The sequence below is a fragment of the Sminthopsis crassicaudata genome, chromosome 2 (assembly GCF_048593235.1).
Source record: "Sminthopsis crassicaudata isolate SCR6 chromosome 2, ASM4859323v1, whole genome shotgun sequence".
In the NCBI taxonomy this organism is placed as follows: Eukaryota; Metazoa; Chordata; class Mammalia; order Dasyuromorphia; family Dasyuridae; genus Sminthopsis; species Sminthopsis crassicaudata.
The window spans coordinates 647,874,715-647,894,393 of record NC_133618.1 but is presented as its reverse complement, the minus strand read 5'-3'; the positions used below and the strand labels follow the sequence as shown (position 1 = coordinate 647,894,393).

At 40.6% G+C, this 19,679-nt stretch overlaps 1 protein-coding gene across 2 annotated transcripts in view; it reads left to right on the top strand.

Moving 5' to 3' along the window:
- The first annotated feature begins 5,969 nt into the window (after positions 1-5,969).
- The window catches only part of RET (ret proto-oncogene), a 155,215-nt gene continuing 141,505 nt past the window's right edge, over positions 5,970-19,679 (top strand). Inside the window, exon 1 of one of the 2 annotated variants that reach the window (XM_074296688.1) lies at positions 5,970-6,437. In XM_074296688.1, the coding sequence (XP_074152789.1) occupies positions 6,392-6,437 (46 nt within the window). In that variant the 5' untranslated portion in view covers positions 5,970-6,391. The remainder of the gene's footprint in view (positions 6,438-19,679) is intronic. The other variant, XM_074296689.1, reaches the window with a different exon arrangement.

The following is a 19,679-nucleotide window of genomic DNA, read 5'->3' as shown; positions in this document are numbered from 1 at the left end:
AATTTAAGTAACTGTACTATTCTCTAGAATATATCTCTCCATCTTGTCTACAAGGACATCATGTAAATGATAATGTGCTAGGTGTTTCAGTGGATAGAATGCTGAGGTAACAGTCAGAAAGACTCATTTTCCTGAGTTCAAATATAGTTTCAAATATATATTAGCTGTATGACTTAAGCCTATTTGCCTCATATCTAAAATGAACTAGAGAAGGAAACGGCAAACTGCTTTAGTACCTTTGTCAAGAAAAGCTCAAACAGGATTCTGAAAAGTCATTCACAAAGAAAACAACTGAACAATAATAATTACCAAGAGAGTGCATGATTAGAATGACCAGGGAGTTGACCTATATTTAAATCCTGCTTCTGATACCTGCCCTTTAAGTATTTCCAAGTAATTCTTTATGTATGACTATTAGTTGAAATATGAATGGCTAATTGACATTGGAGGAATTTCCTCCCTGGGAGTTCTCTTCACAAATGAAATCACAGATTCAGGCTTCTCTTTCCTCCTTTCTCCCAAACTAATTGTAAAAAGGTGTTTAATAAGAAAAGAAGGTCATGGGGATGAGTAGTAGAGGCTTCTCAGAACCAAAGATAGCTATAGCCTTCTTGGGCACCAAGTTCCTGTCTTGTTTTGGAGAGGGAGATTTCAACTGAGTAGAAAAGTCTGAGATACTTATGAATATTATTTTCCACATACAGTTTACTTTACATAGTTATGATTTTAAGAAGCAGGTGAATGTGTGTGGTAGGTATTTAAGAAGAGAAATATTCAATGGTCAATATTCAATGTGTTTATTCAAAGTGTAGTGTCTAGTATATGTCAGACACTGTACTAGACTCTAAACTAAAAAGAAACTGTGTCTGCCCTCAAGGAACTTTGCTCTAGTGGATGAAAAGGAATTACTATCATCTCATTTCATTTCTCCTTATTAATCTCCAATCTTACTCCATGAAAAACACAATATCCTCCTTTATTCTTTAGTGCAGGAAAAAAAAAGTGGAAATGGAAACAAAAAAGAGAATGGAATAAAGCAGAGTGTCCAGAGAAGTCAGTACATATCCAGAATGAAACTAAAGTCTTCTGAAAAATGAGATTCCTTTATTCCTTCCTCTCTACTCTACTCCCAAGCTCTGTAGCAGATGAATTGCATTCAAAAGGTACTCAAAAACTCTTCTAATGTCCCTGCTGGAGCAAATGGATCAGTGCACAGAATAAACTGGGACAACCACACAGTTCAGAAATGCAAGTTTCTGAGGAGTAAATCCCCAAAGAAGCCCTGGTTTAAGATGAGGCAACCTAAAGAGGTATTTCTCTAAGAGACTCAAAGGGAGAGAGAGAAAACAGAAAGGATAGCGAAAGACAGAAACTTTTTTTTTAGGACTACTTCAATGGTCCTCCTCCAATCAATCAGTTATTTATCAAGTTTTTTAAAATTTATATTTGTGTTTATTTTGTTATATATTTCCAAATTACACATAAATTTTTTAACATTCATTTTTTAAAATTTTGAGTTCCAAATTATTTTCCTTCTTCCCACCCCTCCTCAATCCCTTAAAAAAGCATGCACTATGTCAATTATACAAGTATCCATATTAGCCATGTTGCAAAAATAACCAAGAAAAATAAAGTTCACTCTGCACCCAGAGTTCATCGGTTCTTTCTTTGAAGGTAGATAGCATTTTTTGCCATATGTCCTTTGGAACTGTCTTGGATTATTATCTTGATCAGAGCAGCTATTCATTCACAGTTAATCATTGTACAATATTGCTGTTACTGTGTGACAATGATTTCTTGGTTCTGCTCACTTCACATTGGATTAGTTCATATAAGTCTTTCCAGGTTTTTCTAAAACCATTCTACTCATCATTTCTTATAGCGTAATAGTATTCTGTCACAATTAATACCACAATTTGTTTAATCATTCCTCAATTGATGGAATCCCCTCAGTTGTTAATCTTTGCCACTACAAAAAGATCAGCAATTATTTATTGACCAGCCTACTACAGTACTCAGTTTGTCCCATCCCATGTACTCTTCCTTATGCAAATAGCTTGTTTTTTGCCATCTGGGTGCTTAGAAAATGATTTTTAAAAATATTTGTATATGAAAATATCTTTATAGAAAGTATGATGCACCAAATGCATAGCTGCTGCAATATGGTGCAAAAGATCAAGCACTCACTTTGAAGTCAGAAAACCTGAGTTTGAATCTTGTTCCACTAACTACCTGTTTATTATACAATTATTGCTACAGAACTGGCTAAAGAACTTCAGAGATAGTCTAGCTCCAGAATTGGAAGGTACAGTAAATCCATTTAGTACAACCATCTCCTTTCACAAATAAGGAAACTTAGAACTAATAAAGTTGTGACTTATCAAAATTAGGTAGATAGTATCATACATTCTCCTCTTCCCCTTATCTATAGATGAAAAAATTAGAGCCCAAAGTAATGTACTACTTTGGTACATTAATTTGCCCAAAGTCACACAGATAATCAAGCAGTAGAGCAGAGATTCCAACCCAGATCCTTTGCTTCTCGAAGCAGTGTTCTTTCCACTGTGCTGCAGGATCTCCCTGGGCTGGGTTTTTCATTTGCAAAATGACGAAGTTTGGTTAGGTAATCTCTGAGGCCCATTCCAGCACTAACTCCCATGGTCCTATGAGTCTAAATACAATTTAGTCAAGTGACATAGCCATCCTAAGAAGGCAAAAGAAGTCAGGACTGCAGGAAGAAATGGGCAGAAGGCTGAGGTACTGTCACTAGTACTCCCTCTGGTACTACCCAGACTACTTGTAAGACAGCACCTGTGCTTCAGCCCTGCCCTCTACTGGAAGAGATGCCTCTTCCAGTTCTTGTGGGTACAAATCGGAGTTGTATCTCTAATTGATCCCCAGGGTCATCATCCTTAATGCAAAAGGAGACCTCAGTGCTCACTAAGAAACGACAACTACCTGTTTGTTTGCATTTGGATACACATAGTCCTCAGTGAAAGAGAAAAGCCAGGGAGGGCATGGCTCCCAAGTGAGTCTATCAGAGAGACACCAGCTAGTCATCTGTGATGCACTAAGCTGAAGGGGTTTCCCTAGAGTGTTATGATTAAGACTGCAAAGGGCTGAATAAGTCAAGAGGGAGGCCTTGGGGAGAGGATAGAGGGTCACAATCTTTAAAAGATGAAAGGAAAAGGGCCTTCAATGCCCTTCTCTCTGGTCTTTATGTCTTCCTCCTTTCCTCCCACAGGGAAGTGTGAGATCCTGTCCTGGCAGCAAATGAGTCTGTGTCAGGAAGTTTCAGAAAGTGTCATGGAGAATGTGGGGGTGAGTGGTTTACTGTTTCCCACTGTCTTGTAACTAATTTTTGTTCATGTTCCCTATATCTGAACCAAGTCCCAGGCAAAGTTTAGAAGATAAGAATCTAAAATGGGGAGATGGTTCAATAAACTGGACTGGATACTTCTATAGGGGAGAAGAGGTGGAAAAAATAATATCCCAGACTCACTAAACAATGTCTGAGGTACAAGCAGTAGTTTCTGCTTTCAGAACTTCCCTAACCTAGGTCAGCTCCTAGGGTGCATGTCCTTATTGCCTTCCAAACTGAACCACCCAGAGAGACCATATAGCTGCTCTGAAAGCTGGTCCTTGCCCTACCTTATGACTGAGTGTTTTGCCATTATTGGGTAGAACATACTGGGTCAGAGCCAATTTGTGTATATGCCAAAGCCTTGAAGCATTTTCTCATCCATCCTGCTGGCTGGTTCTCCTCACAGTGCAGGCTGATTTCACTTTGACTTCCTATCTGCAGGGTGATTTGCAATTGCTTATTTAGTTCTGACTCCATCTCAGTGAGGGAGGGCTAGGGAATTGGAATCCCTACTGTAGGACAGATTCCTTCTAATCACATCGAAGATTCTGGATCCCTCAGATTTCCTCCATCCTCAGCCAGAGGCTTCAGTCTTCCTGCCACCCTGAAGAACAAAGGCCCCTTTCCTTTTGGATTTGATCTACAGGACTGAGCCTGGGATTTCCAAAACCTGTTTCTATTGGAAGAGGCTGCTGCAATTTGGGGAGGAGTTCTTAGCATACTGCTGAGCCTTCTGAAAACTCATAATAATTTTAAGTGGTATTTCCTAGAACCTACTTTAGAGGTGGGAAAGTTTAAGTGGCATTTCCTAGAGCCTAGAGGGGGAAAGCATCTAGAAATGAATTGTTTTCCCTGACAGCCTCTGGTTCCCTTAACTTAAAAAGTACCTTTTTCTTTTCTTTTCTTTTTTTTTTTTTTTCATTGCCAAGCAAGAAACAATTAGAAGGACTCACTGTGATATACCTACCCATACCCAAAGATTGAATTTGGGCCCATCTCCCACTGTCTGCTTTTTTGGTTATTCAGCATTAATGTAATGTGTTCTTCCTAGAGCCTTTTGGTGCCTTACAGGAGATGGGCCCTAGGTATTTGAAGGATTTGCTAAACTTTGGAAGATTCTACTAAGTGAGGAAGTTTTGAAGGTAGGAAGAGTCAGAACTTCAGACTGTAGGCCTTTAGTGTGAAGACCAGTTCAGTTCAGACTATCTCATCAATAAAATGATGGTACCCACTAGGCAATGAACTGAGGAGGGGCCACAGAAGTTCATGAAGACCCTACTGAAAATTGAAGACAAGAAGTATCTACACTACTAAATTCCCAGAGATTTTCAATTTCTTGTGTCAAGGAGGTTGGGTTTTTTGTTTTCTTTTTTCTCTTTCTTTCTTTGTTTCTTTTCTTTTTCTTTTTCTTTTTCTTTTTTTTTTTTTTTTTGAGAGAAAGGCAAAATTAAGTTTATGTGGGTTTGTCATTCAAGATAAACCTCCCGCATTTTTCCCTTTTATCACCCTGGAAGTCTACTTATTCTGTGAGAGTGCACATTCCCATCCCTTCACCCAATGACAGTGAGAAGTGTCCCATTTTAGGATCACACAATTTGTAAGTGGAAAGGCCGTTAACTTCATCGAATCCAACTCTTTCATATTACAGGTAAGTAAATTAAGGCCCGGAAAGGTGGATAGCTTGCCCAAGGTGATTCAGACAAGAAAGGAGTGCAGGTCGTGCTTCTCTACCCATCCCCTAACCTTTCCACTCAATACTTTAAGGAATCTATGGAGTCCCTTTCCCTACAACCCAGGAGCCAAGAACCGCACCTTCAGCCTTCCCTCGGGGCCTCACATCTCCATTTCCAGAAAGAGCCGCCCAGTTCCATTTTTGTGTCAATCCTCCACTTATCTGGATCGCACCGCGCCGCACCCAGGTGGTGATGCGCCTGGAGACTGCCCTTCCAGCATCTGTCTCTTTGCAGCAGCTGGTCCACGGGTCCTAGTAGCGGCGCTCCGCGCCTCAGTACCCCGCCCCCCTCCTTAGGAAGAAGTGCAAGCCAAGCTGAGCTGCCCGAACCCCCGCCCCGCCCCGAGCCGGGATCGCTTCTCTGCAGAGCGCTCCCGGCTCCTCTCAATGCTCAAACCCAACCCAGCCCTCCTTACCCAGACCCCCAGACAGCCCCTTCCACGAGCGCAGCCTTTGGGAGAGAAGGCAGCAGCATCCTTTTCCCTATCGCCATCTCCCACTCTTCTCTCTTTTCGCTTCTGGAAAGTTGCGCAGCTAGCGCCGCTTTGAGAGCTAGGCTGGGCGGGAGGGGCCTTCCCCGGAGCTCGGACCACGGCCCCGCGGGAGCGAGCCCTTAGGGGAAATATAATAGAAGGGTCAGACAGAACACGTAGGGTGGGGGGATATGAGGAGCCCTCCCCATCAGAAGTAAAAGACCTAGAGAGCAGCACACCCAGGTCAGGGGCTACAGGCAGCTCTGTTTAAGGGCCTCTGGGCTGCAGGTTCACACCCTTCTCCCTCTGCCGTGTGTCTGTGTCCGTGCGCGTATCCGTGTGTGTGTGTGTGTGTGTATCTCTGTGTGTGTGTGTGTCCGCCTGCATCCCCACTTCTCCCTCCCCACCCCTCCCTCTCCTATTTTCTCTCCCCTCCCTCTCGCGCTCTCTCTCTCCCTCTCTCCTCCTCCTGGTCGTATCGCCACAGTTCCCAGAGAACAGAAGAGAGAGCGCACCTCCCAGCAGATCCGCATTCTTCCCAGACTATGGGGCAACCGGGCTGAGACTGCCCAGGCAGACCCTGCAGCAGCAGCAGCAGCAGCAGCAGCAGCAGCAGCAGCAGCAGCAGCAGCAGCAGCAGCAGCCGCAGCTGCTGCAAGTCAGCCAGCCACCCAACGCGGAGACCCGCAGGCGGCCAGCGGCACCTCTCGGAGGACGGACTCTCAGAGCCAGCGCCTTGCCCGCCTGCGCCCGCGGGACGCACGCGTGCCCGGTTCTCTTGCTAGTTCGCTCCGCTCTCGGATTTACTGGCGGGCGAAAACGATGTCTCTTCGCTGGGGGCTCGCGGGGCTGCTCCTTCTTTGTGAAGGTGAGTCGAGCTCAGTTCTGTCGGGCAAGTTAGTTTTGTCTGGTCCAGGAGCCCCCAGATGTGGGATGTGGGGGCTGGGAGAAGGATGGGAAAGAAAAAGATAAACAAGATGCTAATAATGCTGATATTTCGCTCTACTATTTCAGCTTCGAAACTAAGTTAGAACAGATGTGTATTCGCTTGCCCGTAAATTTATGGCGTGGAGCAGATGGATATTAAAGTGTGTTTCTATTTTAAGGTTGTGAAAGATGATTTTTCTCCCCCCCCCCAATGGTTTTAATATCAGCGAAGTAAATTTTGTTTAGATTAATAAACGAAAAAGACTGAAAGATGAAAAGTTATTGGCTTGTAACATTGACGAGGTTTTCCACAGCTGTTGGGTTTCCAATGCAAACAGAAAATCATTGTATTTTCTCTTATCTCCATATGGACATGTTTTGCTAACGTGTTTTTCTGATGTTCACGCGAATAAATCAGAATTGTAGTGTTGAGTGTCTCCCCCCCCTTTCCCCAGGGAACTTTTCTCAGTCCCCTCTGGAGACATCCGAGAATGGGGATTTTTTTTTTTTTTTTTTTTTTTTTTTTTGGTGGGGGAGGGCAGAAAGTCCCTTTCTGGGGAAAAAAATCAAAACACCATAGTGTTTGTTGATCAAGGGCGGGGGTGGGTGGGTAGGGTGGGGGGGAACGTGTTGGTTAGGCTTTCTCATTTTCTGTCCTAGCTGGTAGTATTTCATAGATGACTAGAAATATCACAGTTTAGTTGCTAGAAAAGATCTACTCAATTATGTTTCCTATTTTAATAGGTAATTGATTGGATCCTTTATTTCTTAGAAGCAGTTTGCACCTAAAGTTGAAAGGACCTGCGGAACTGGGGAGTGGGGAGGGACGAAGAAAAAATGCAGAATGTCAGGTTTTAATTTATATAATAAGAAAATTCTGTCCTACCTTGAAGCTCTATCAAATGTCTGATGCTTGTTTGAAAATTGTATCATTTTCCTTAGTCGGCATTAGAAAACATAATGTGTATTTCAAGATTACTGTATTGCCTGCAAATACTTTTTATCATAGCTGAATTTTCTGTCCTTCCCACTCTACTAGGCTTTTTTCCCTCCCCATGAGTTAATTTGAAAGTAAATTTTCTTCTTGGCCCAGGTAAGTTTAAATACAAGTGAACATACTTGACATATTGAAATTGTTTGTATTTTTATGAATCAGATTTACTCTTTGAAATTGTCATTCTCTTTAACTGTCATTTCCTTTTTTTTTTTTTTTCTAGGTCAGTAAACTCATTTGTCAAATAGACATTTATTTCCCATGGCAAGTCTTAGCAGAGGATGTTGGGGGGGGGCTCCCTGCTGTTTGTTTTAATATGATTTTTGCTTGGGGAGGGGGGAACTGCCTAAAAGTACCTGAAAGTGCCTTTACATGTATTTCTCAGAAAATTTTCATTGAGCCAAATTGTAGGCATTTAGGTGTAGCTTTAACTTCTTTTCATCTGAAATACCACACTTGCTCATTTTAATCTTTTAGTATCACAACTTTCTTGGTTCTTAATATCCGAATATTAAAGCTTCACCTGAAGAGAAAGGATCTGTGTCCTCAGCTAGGTTGAGAAAGTTGACAATATTAAGTTGTAGAAATCCAGAAATGATCTTAATGACTCCTGCTTAATTCAGGAGGACCCTGGAAAATTTGTTATTAAATGGTCTTCCTTAAGTGTTAACTATGGTATGCTAATTCTAGACAGCACTAAACTTGAACCTCAGTTATGTGTCTTCTTGCCTTGGTTTACCAATTGTAGAATCATTTGCTTTAGGGAAGATAACTTTGAGAAATGTTCCAATCTATCAAACCTCTTTTGTTCATCCATTATAGTATGTAATAACCCCTTCACTAAGAAGAATTTCTTTTTGCTGGGGTGACCTCAAGCCCAAGTGTTCCAAGCAGAATCTTACTGCCTTCTGTTTTCATCTCAGTGGAGAAGAAGGGCTCACTTTTTGTGATGGTCCTTTAAGTATTCTCTCCTTTTCAAAGACCTTTTGGTTGTTTTTCCATCTTTCTCTGTTCTCAACATCCCAGTGTCCTTATTGGTGAGGGAGTGAGACTTTTGTCACGTTGTTTTACAGCCCTCTGTCTAATCAAAGATACCCATCACCTTTAATGTTGATTCAGACTGGCTTCTTAATATTAACAAATAGCCCAGCTGTGTGAGGGCTTAAGGGGAGGGAAGTTCGAAGACAGATCCCCCACATCGGGTGGAGTCCTGTGTTCTTAGGAAGAGAAATTGCTTTTAGAGCTGATGAGAGGTAAGATCTCTGCTTGCCAAAGGGGAATAAGAAGGGAAAGAAATAAGTATTTTAAGATTTTCCTCATAACCTTTTCCCAATGACAGCCTGTCTTCACCCTAAAATGTTGTGTGTTAGAAAAGCTCAGCTTTCTCTCATGGGCTTGGAAACTTTATTCATCTATGAACTTTGTTTTTCCTCTTAGCTTCTCTACCCAGTCGCACCCCCACTAGGTGAACAAGAAAAGAGATACTTAGATTCTATCTTTCCCTCCCTCCTTTGATTTCGATGAATGTGTATCGTGGAACCTCCTCCCTGCAGAGCTGAGGAAAGCAAAATCTTTTTCCAAATCCCAGGGGACTCTTGCCCGGTGAATTGGGGCTTAGGGTCATCCTGACCCATAGGCAAAAGAAACAGGGATCATGCTTGCTAGGGTTTGGTTTTTGACTGCCAGCGGGAGGAAGCAGGGGCTGAGAATTTTGGCAGAGGAGTAAATGAGGATGTTTTTAAAGCTCTCTTGTGACCCTGAGTGGGCAACTTTGTATTCACAGAGGTTTGATGTGTATTCTCAATACTGTCAGTAGCAATAGGAGAAATTGTTCTTCTGGGAGACTGATTGATGATGTCCTCCCTGAAGAGCTTCCTCTCTGCCCCTCTAGATGTATCTCTGGTGCCTAGGATTTGAGGAATTTGCCTCCACAGGATGGGTTGCTTCCTCTGAAAGAGCAAATCCTGCTGGCTTCAGATTGCTTAGCTCTGTATCCTCATCTTTCCTGAACTGTCATCTCCTCTCCAAATCACGTGGCCATTAACTTTGATCTGTTTTTATTTTTCAAGGTTAAAAAAATCTCTGTCTCAGTCTCTGTCTCTGTCTCTCTCACACACATACTTGTTCATGTATACGTATACATACACACAACTGTAAATCCCATTCTCATCCACACAAATCCCTTCACTATATAGAATACAGATATTTATTTGCTTTTCCCTCCCAGCTTTGCTAGCTCAAAAAAGATTCCCTCAGTTTCCTGGTCAGATAAGGTTGCAATGATCAAAACAGAATGTATCTTGCTTCAAAAGTAAGATAGGGTCAGAGACTGTGATGTTTTACTTGGCAGTATATATGTGAGCCTCGTCCCCCATTAGGGAATCAGGTTTTTTCAGGGAGATGTTATTTCTCTTGTTTACATTATGATAAGTTACAGGATACAGTCTAGGAAGTAGAGAACTGAAGAGATGGAGAAGGAATATAGGCCTCTTTTTTTCCACACACTCTCCCCCCCATCCCCATCCCAACAAAGGTGCAGACTTTTTACCTCTGTGCACCCTCTTTTATTGGGAAAGGGAGTTAGACTAAAACCTTTCTACCCTTAACCCCCAGAGACATTGAGATGCTTGGAGATTAGATTAAAGAGACCTTAGGGACCTGAGGCTAATTAGAGCCTCTCTAAGGAATGAATATTCCTAAGAGAGGAATAATAGAGCCTCCCAAACTTTGGATTTTGCAACTAAGCCATAGAGAATGGGTTATTACCACACAGATGATCTGCTCACATTTAAAGAACCCCAAGATCTGAACTAGAAGTTCCTAAAATGGAACATCAAATACTCTCTTTCTGAAGCTTGGAAATAATTGGGTATAAATAGGAAAGTGCAATAAAGTGCAATGGATGGCTCCCTTCCCATCCTTGCTAGACCCAGGATCATAATTAAATGGAAGGGATGTTAGATTAATCTCATTCAGACTTCTCCTTCTACAGGTGAGGAAACTGAGACCCAGAATGACTTGCCCAAGGTCATGAAGAGAGCAAGTGGTAGAACCTAGGCTTAAAACTAAATGACTCCATAGGCAGCATTTTTCCTACTGTGCTGAACAGCCTTTATTTACCCTTGTAGTGAATTCACACTGTCTCCCGTAAAGCCATGGAAGCTACAGCCAGAGAAGATACTAGAACAAAGTATCTCTCAGTGCTGATGTGTTTCTGGGGCCAGGGCAAGGCAGAGAAGGAGGAAGTGTGATTAGGGTTACATAGAAAGCCTCATGTGGATCATAAAGCTTGACTGACCCTTGTGCTCTCTGAGAATTAAACTTTAGGGAGATCTACCACTTCCAGGACATCTCAAGGCCGAGGGATGTAAATAACTTTGGTTCAGGAGATGTGTATTAACCAAAACCCAAGCCAGTTTTTGTGTGCATGTTCACTCATAGTCTTTGCCTTTCTCTGCCCCTTTGTCTCTATGACTCTGTATCTCTTTGTTAATTTGTGTTTCTCCCTGTCTCCCTCTGTCTCTGTCTCTCTTTCTGTGTCTCTATCTCTTTCTGTCTGTCTGTCTTTCTATGTCTGTTTGTGTGTATGTGTCTGTTTCTGTCTTGTCTCCCTCCCTACTAACTCTGCCCTCTCTCTCTCTCTGCCTTCCCCACCTGTCTCTTTCTTTCTCTCCTTTTCTTTTCTCCTCTCTCCCTCTTTGTTTCTTTCTGCCTCCCCCTCATTCCCATATTCCAGGAGAGTATTGTTTTTCCATTTGGATTATGACATTGGATATCTAGTTCCACTCGATTATAATTCTATCTCCAAACTGGCATGGATTATTGGATGTGTCTCCCAACATCCTAGTTAGGGACTTTCCAATATATTTTTAATCCAGGGACAAAACCTCTTGCCCAAGGCAGCAACAGGCCTGAGCTGCATTAACCAATCAGTTTCTCCACTGTCCCCAGAGTCTTCTTAGTTGCTTCTTGGTAGTTCATCACTTGTATGTTTCTGGCCAACGGCTTTTTACCTGGGCTCTCCCTAGAGAAAAACTAAGGTAAGAGAGAAAAACTGAGCCCAACTTACCTGTCTTTTTCAATTAGACTGAGCCCTAAATTAGCACTGGTGCAGATGCATTAAAACAAAAGTTATGTTTATGGAAAAGTTGTGAGGCAAAGGATAAAAGCCCAAATTCACTATTTTCAGAATATTGTATAAGGTACCCCAAAATCTTACTGCAGTTTTAAGCTTATTAAAGCTAAATTAAAGTAATTTATTTAAAGATATAAAATACCTTCTTGTTTAGAGGCATGTCAATCTTTTAAAAAATAACTTTAATACTTGAGGCTTTTTAAAAAAAAAATCTTTTAAAGATAGCTGACAATCTATAGATACAGACTTAAATGCAGAAGCATGAACCTAAAGAAATCCTTTTTTTAAAAATTCTTTTAAATTTCCCTGCCATGTTCTCTTGGGTTTTGGTATTTTCTTAAAATATGGTCTACTTATACTTGGCTCTTTATTAGAAAGTAAGTAAAATTTCACTCATTGGTCTCTAGGGCTCCTTCCACTTCTTCCATATGATGTATTTGGAAGCACATCAGTATCACTGATATAATGAGCAATTGGATCAAATTGGAACTTCTTGGTGAGTTTCCCATGGTATTATGGATTAGGAAAATAAAAAGACTGAGCCAAATTCAACTAACTCCTACCTTTCCTTCCCCTAAGTGAAAGGATTTCCTGGGATAACAGATATCATTTAGATAAGGCAATAAGATTTGAGGACAATATTTGCCCACCCCAGAGAACCTTATATAATGGGAAATTTATTTTGGAGGATTATTCTGACACATAATATAGTGTTTTCCAAGGCACCATATTTGGCCTCTCCCTTTACACTTTTCTTGCTTCCTTGCTGATTTTATTAGATCCCATGGGTTCAATAGCTTTTACATAGATAACTTTCAACCCTATATACATCTACTCCTAATCCCTTCCCTAACTGTAAGGCCATCATTTCCAAGGGCCTACTCATTCTCTTAGCCTGGATGCTCTTCTTAGCAATTCAGACTTAACTTGTCCAAATTGTAGCTTATTTTCCATCTCACCCCTTTAACCCCAAAATCTTTACCAACTTTATTTATTTCTCTTGAGCATACTATGATTCCTAGGTTTACAACTTAAAGTTTTAATTCAGTTTTGACTTTTCTGTCTTCCTCACCATATGCCACATTCAGTTATTTTCCAAATCATATTTATTCTACTTTTGACAGTGGGACTTCTTAATATGTGTGTGTGTGTGTATGTGTGTGTGTTTGTGTTTGTGTGTGTGTTTGTGCACGCGTGCGTACACTCATGTGAGAGATTGACCCCTTTGAATGAAAGTTTGGTGAAGCCTCTGAACCTCCCAGCATAATGTTTTTAAAGTATAAAACAAAATTACAAATGAATCTAGTACAGAAATAAAGTTATTATTGCTCCCCCCCAAGTTCAAGGACCCCAGATTAATGACACCAGATTTGTCCTCTTCTTTCTGTTCATATAAACCTCTCCCTAGTTCAAATCCTCATCATAGTTTGCTTGAAGGATTGAAATTATTTAATAATTTGGTCTTCCCACTTCCAGGCCTTCCCTTTCAAGTCCATCATCTACTATACACTGTTCTTAAAACCTAGATTGGACCATTTACCAAAGCCTAAAGACAGAAGGATTAAAATGGTCAAATCCATGTTATGTCTCTAGGATCAAATACAAATTTTTCTGCCTTCCATTTAAATACCTTTGCCATCTGGCTACATCTGACATATATAGACTTACTTGTTTTATATTACTTCACTTTGTATATTTTTTATGTCTAAATTGTCTTGCTATTCTATTCTTGCTACTACCATACTTCCATAAAAATTATCCATCGTGCCTGGAATTCCCTTCTTCCCACCTCTGCTTCTCAGACTCCTTGCCTTTTGAGTCAACTCAGGTGCTATCCCTTATGGAAAACTCCCATTCCAACTCCCTACATACTTGTTTATATGATATGTTTGTGCCGCAGATTCCTTTGAAAATTTGATGAAGTCTCCATACCCTTTCTCAGAATAAGGCTTTTTGCCTTATACATGTTAAAAATGTAATACAATTTCATATATGTTAAAAAAAAAAACCCTACAAGTGCAAGGAAGCCATAAATTTTTGTACCCTGAGACAAAGCCCCACTTGCCATTCCTTAGTTACTAATGTAAAGGAGATCAGGAAGCTACCACTTCTTAAAGATGGAATGCTTGCTATCATTTCTCCTCCCCATTCTAGTCTGTCATAATGGACAGAAAACATTGCTCCCCTTTAAAAGATGTGGGCTCTTGTCTTGACTGGGCCAATAATGATCTATATAACCTTGGAAGGTCATAACATCTTTTTTATCTTGGTTTGTTTTTCTGTAAACTAGAACAATAATAGCTAATATAACCCTTTAAAGTTTATAAAATGCCTCCCATATTTTCTCATTTGATCTTCTCAGCAACCCCATGAAGTGTATGCTGTTATCCCCATGTTACAGATGAGGAAAAAGAGGCTGCAAAAGTTAAAATAATTGCTCAGAATTACACAGATCTAGTAAATGTTGGTCAGCATTTGAACTCAGATCTTTTTGTCTTTAGATCCAGTGTTCTGTGTACTTTACTTACCAGCCATGCTCTGTCCTGCTTTATGTCACAGAGTACTTATGAGGTTGAAATGATACTTTTGACTGGTTTATAAAAGCCTTTAGAAAATACTAATAATTCACATTTATATAGCATTCTAAAGTTCAAAAAGTGCTTTCTTCACAGTCTTAGACAAAATAGGTAGCATAGAAATTATTCTCTTCATTTTATATTTAGGGAGCAGGTACAACATTGCACAGATGCCAAGAGTAAGTAAATTTCCCTGGCCTCAGTTTCCTCATCTGTAAAATAAAGGAATTGGGCTGGATGGCTTTGGAGGTGCCTTCCAAACTTAGAACTATAACTCTATGACCCTTCAGATTGATTGTGGACATTCTTGCTACCAGTGCACAGCTCCCTATAACCGAGATGGCCTTGAAGAGATTTACTGGCCAAAAACATTGATTGCTTTGACACTAATCTGGTGACAGATTTTCTCTAACTTTACTTAGGTTGACTCTCAACAGGCTTCAGTGGCCCAAACTCAACACCTTTCTAGCTTTTTAGCATGGGTCCTAGTTTGTACTCTATTAGCATAATCTCAGAGAATTCATGGATTTAGAAGGCCTGGGTTGAAATCCTATTTCTAATGCCTACAAATTTTCTACCTGTGTTGTTCAGTCCTGCCCAACTTTTTGTGACCCTACTTAGGATTTTGTTGGCAAAGATACTGAACTGAAGTCGTTTCTGTTACTTTCTTTAGCCCATTTTATAGATGAGGCCCTGAAGCAAATAAGGTTGTGACTCACTCAGAGTCATACAGCTAGTAAGTGTATAGACTTGGTCTAAACTCATGAAGACGAGCCTGATCTAAACTCACTCTCCCCCCTGCACCATTTAACTGTGTAATCTTGGACAAAGCACCAATGCTTTCTGGACATCAGTGTCATTAGTTATAAAATAAATGGGTTGGACAAGGTGACCTCTGATGACTCTCTTTCAACTCTGGATCTAAACTCATGTCTTTTGTTGTATATTCTATACATATGTTTTGTATATATTATTGTATATGTGATATCTATGTCTATATCTATATCTATATTCACAAAAATGTACATGTGCATAAATATATCAGAGGAATACATCAGGAATAATCTGTGCAAATATATGTTTGAATACACATACACATTATTATTTTTTTTTCCTGTGGCCTGCTGTTAGAAAGGAGAAATACTTGGGGATGATAATGATGATCTGTCATCAGACTTCTTTTCAAGTGTACCTGAAGAATCTGGTGTTTTTTTGGGAGAAGGGTTTGGAAGTCCATAGAGCACCCTACTTTCTTCCCTGGAGAATTCCCCCACAGCAGGGATAGGGAGCTGCCAAACTGCTGATGTATCTTGAATTTCCTGTAATATGGTGCTATAGTTGCTGTATGCAGCTGTGGGTATCTTTTGTATCTTTAATGAGCCCGTTACCGGGAAGGCAAAACTGCTGGATGAGATTCTGACTTAAGTTATAGCTGCTGGTTGGCCTGCCTGTTGCTGGCTGATTCAATTTCTTTCTGGGAATCTCTCTGCGTCACACGCAAGAGTCTGGTGCTCTCTGTCGGTTTGTGTGGCGATGAGAGAGGCAGATAGAGCTGCTTGATGTGCAAAAGGAAAACCCAGCTTTTCCTTTTAGTGGCTTCCTTTAGTTCTAAGCTTTCAGGAAAGTCAAAACAGTGGTGAACATAGGTGAGGCTGAGGTTGGGAGGAGAGCTCCTGGTAAGGCTGTGATTGATGACTTTGGCCATACCTGTCCTTGGGATCTTAAAAACAGCCACGTTTGTTTTTTAGAACACCTGCAAAATTTCCACTGGGGCAGCCATATGGTACAGTGAACAGACCCCTGGGCCAAGAGTCATGAAAACTCATTTTCATGAGTTCAAATCTGGCCTCAGACACTAGCTATGAAATGTTGGACAAGTCACTTAATTCCTATTTCCTTTAGTTTCCTCATCTGTAGAATTAGCTGGAAAAAGAATTGGCAAACTGTTCCAGTATCTTTGCCAAGAAAACCCCAAATGGGGTCATGAAGAGGCGGACAAAATGAAACCTGAAATGACTGAATAACGACAAAAGAATATTTTTTAATCTTCTTCTTTTCTGACTTTGTGCCACTCACTCCCTATCTCCTGCACCAACACATATAGTAAGTACACAATGGGGTCCTTACCTTTGTCTGCCTATTTGCAGATGTCTTGAGCTCTTAAGGAGCAAAACACTAGAGATATACCTGATCTTAGGGATTTATACACAGGTAAAATAGGCAGTCACCTATTTTCCTGGTTCCCTCCTGTTCCAAGCCTTTTTCATTGTAGCAAATATTATCAGAACCATAAAACATCTGGAAGAACTCCTTTAGGGAAAACTGGAAGTCAAGAGCCACCTTGAAAAGATATATATGTCCTCAAGATGCCAAATGTAGCAAATTATTAGAGGATTCCCTTTTAGCTGCTATCAGAAATGGCAGCAAATCTGAGCTGAGGCCATATCTCTTTACTGGTTCTTTGAACTCTGCTGATCCAACCGTATGCTGACTCATGTCTTTGAGCAGACCTTGCTCTCTGATTTGGAACCCTTTGCTTGATGCCATCTCCTGGTTCTGTGATATTGACCTAATGCTTCTAGTCCCTCACCAAAAGCTCCAAAATTTTCCTGATCCCCATTTTGAGGATGACAAAATGTCACCCCCCAGCTAATGGTCTGCTGTGGCTTTTGGGTGAAGAAAATGGATTCAGAGTAACATTGTAGTGGTGTTGGTAAACCTATTTCCTAAAAGAGCTCCTACATATAGTGAAGGAAGTCCAACCATTAGTGAGTCATTTCTTTAATTATTGCTCAGTCCAGGCTTCTCTTTAAAGAAAAAATACAATCTTTCTTGGAAGGTACAAGATAAACCTTGTAGTATACAACAGATATAAAGCATATAATATACCATATAAATTATAACTGCAGAACATCAGAAGTGGAAGTAGCATCTAGGACAACCCCCCTTTTTTGTTCAGTTGAAAAAAATAACTGAATTAACTTGAAGTACTGAATTAGTAGCAAAGTAACTTTGTCGGTCACTTTCTGGAGGCACTGGACACTTAGGTGGGGATGTCATGAAGAAAAGAAAGGGTGTGGGGAAGCAGAAGAAAGCAAAAGTAGCTAACAACACATTATCTGACTGCCAAGAGTTAATGTCTACTTGCACATGAGGTAGGAGAGGCCAAAACAGTGAGGGGAGATGAGCAAGTTGTGTCATTGCTCACCCTCCTATGTTGGCAGCATGGTACATGTCTCCGCCACAATGTTGGCTGAATCAATTATTACCATCTTCACTTGGGCTGTTTTTACAAAATCATAGGCAAGTTAACAGCAGTAGCATTCCATCACATTTTAAAATCTGCTTGGATTTATTCTTTGGCGACTAACCTTTGTCTTAAAACAATGGGGAAAAAGAATTGAAATAATTATCACTACCATGTGCTGTCAAGCTTAAGGGTTCTCTCTGTGGGAGAGTTTTGCCCTGGGGGCTTGTTATCTGAACTTGGGAATCTGAGAGCACCCACTTGCCTCACTTCCCCAGTGTGTGTTCAAGTGCAGAAGCTACTTTGGATTATTGAAAGTCTCTTATATCATATTTTAAAAAAAATAGATGTGGAGAGATGTGTGCCCAAAACAGCTGCACAGTTTTGGCAATGCAGAACATTGTATTTAGGGTCACTTAGAAACAAGAACATTGTGCATCATTGGTCTCAGAAACCTCCTGCCAGAAAGATGCTCGGCTCCTAAGGGATGGGATGAGGAGGAGGGTGGGGGTAGGAAGAACAGACTTTATAGACAGACTCTGGAGACACAATTTTCCTACCCAGTTGCTTGATGACTCTTAATCCAGATCTCTGGATCAAGGAAGAGCTAAAATTTAGCACTTCTCACAGTGCCTACCCTCTGGTTTTCCTAATTGGCCTATGTTTTCAGGAAGAACAAAATTTAGACCTCTGCTTTTGTTATAGATTCAGTCACTTATTTCTTTCTCCTCTTTCACCCCATGATGTTATCACATTATTGACCAGCTCTCTTTTCACCATTTTCTTAAAATTGGGGAAGGATGTGTGTTTGTGTGTGTGTGTGTGTGTGTGTGTGTGTGTGTTTGTCTGTCTTGGTACATTCTGAATTAATCTATAGATAATGTGCCCTTTGTACTTGAAGAGGCCCAAAATGATATCACAATGTCAGGGTAAAGGAACAGTGTTTCTGTAGGCAGTGGCCAGCACAACATTACTGGTTCCAAGAAAAGGGGCAAAGTATATTGTATAACCTTGAACTTGTAATAGTGAAAAGAATGCTGGGCTAAGGATCAGGGTATTCAAATTCTACTTTTGTGGCTCTGATGCTAACCACTTTTGAGACCATGAACTGCATCTTTTATCCTCCCCCACTTGGCTCACCTGTCAAGTGACATCATGGGGATAATCCCTAAATTTCTTTTGCCACTTATGAGAGTCTGTGATTCTTATCTGGTTTCTCTTGACCACAGAACAGTAATGAAGAAAAGTTACTGTGGCCAACAGGAATTGACAGATGAAACCAGATGATGCTTCCCATACTCAGCTTTGTGAATGTAAAGCTGAGTGTAAACTACCCTCCTTGCCTAGTTGACTTTTGAGACAAGATGACATAATTGAATAAACGAAGTTTATGTTCCTGCCAAAGAAAAACTTGAAGATGGGGGATGCAGTTTCTCATCTACCATCCATTTTCTTTCTTTTGTAAATTGAAATAAATGGGGAGAGTACTGTTTTAGTATTCACACTACAATGAACTGTTATGATCACTTGTGACTTTGGGACAATCAACCTGTGGGCCTCAGTTTCCTAATCTGTTAATTGAGGATGGTTAAGCTTGCCTGTCATCTCCCAATACTGTGGTTAGCATCTAGTAAGATTTGAAAGGGCTTGGTAAACTGTTAAAAACTATACAAATGATGGCATCAATAATTTCCATTCAGTCACTGCATTCTCTTCTAACCTTGGTCATGATGGGGAAGCTAAGTTTTGAAGCTTCCTTTGGTCCTTCCTTTGCCTATTCTTATTTTCTTCCTCTTCTTTTTCTTGACATAAGACAGTGAAAAGATCACCAGCTCTGGATGTAAAGGTTCTGAATTCAAATTCTATCTTGAATGCTTGGTGATTTTGTGGTCTTGAGCAAGTGACCTCCCATCTTGGATATCATTTTTCTTAAGGGGAAAAAGAGGAGGTTGGACCAGATGATCTCTGAGGTTTCTTCCAGTTCTAAAACTATAACCTTAAAGTTTTCTCTTAGTTGTCTCACTCTTCTCTAGGGTCTGAATTAAGTATTTCTCTTCCTGATCGGAGACTGGCGTTTTAAGATGGATCAAAGGACAAAATAATAATGGAATTTGAAGTTTTGGTAAATGGTGCTGAAGTCATAGTAGGAAGCCATTCTGTGTATGAATGGATCCACTTTACCTGACCCTGTCTAAATCTTGTCCTATTTACATCTTTTCCCTCTTCCTGAG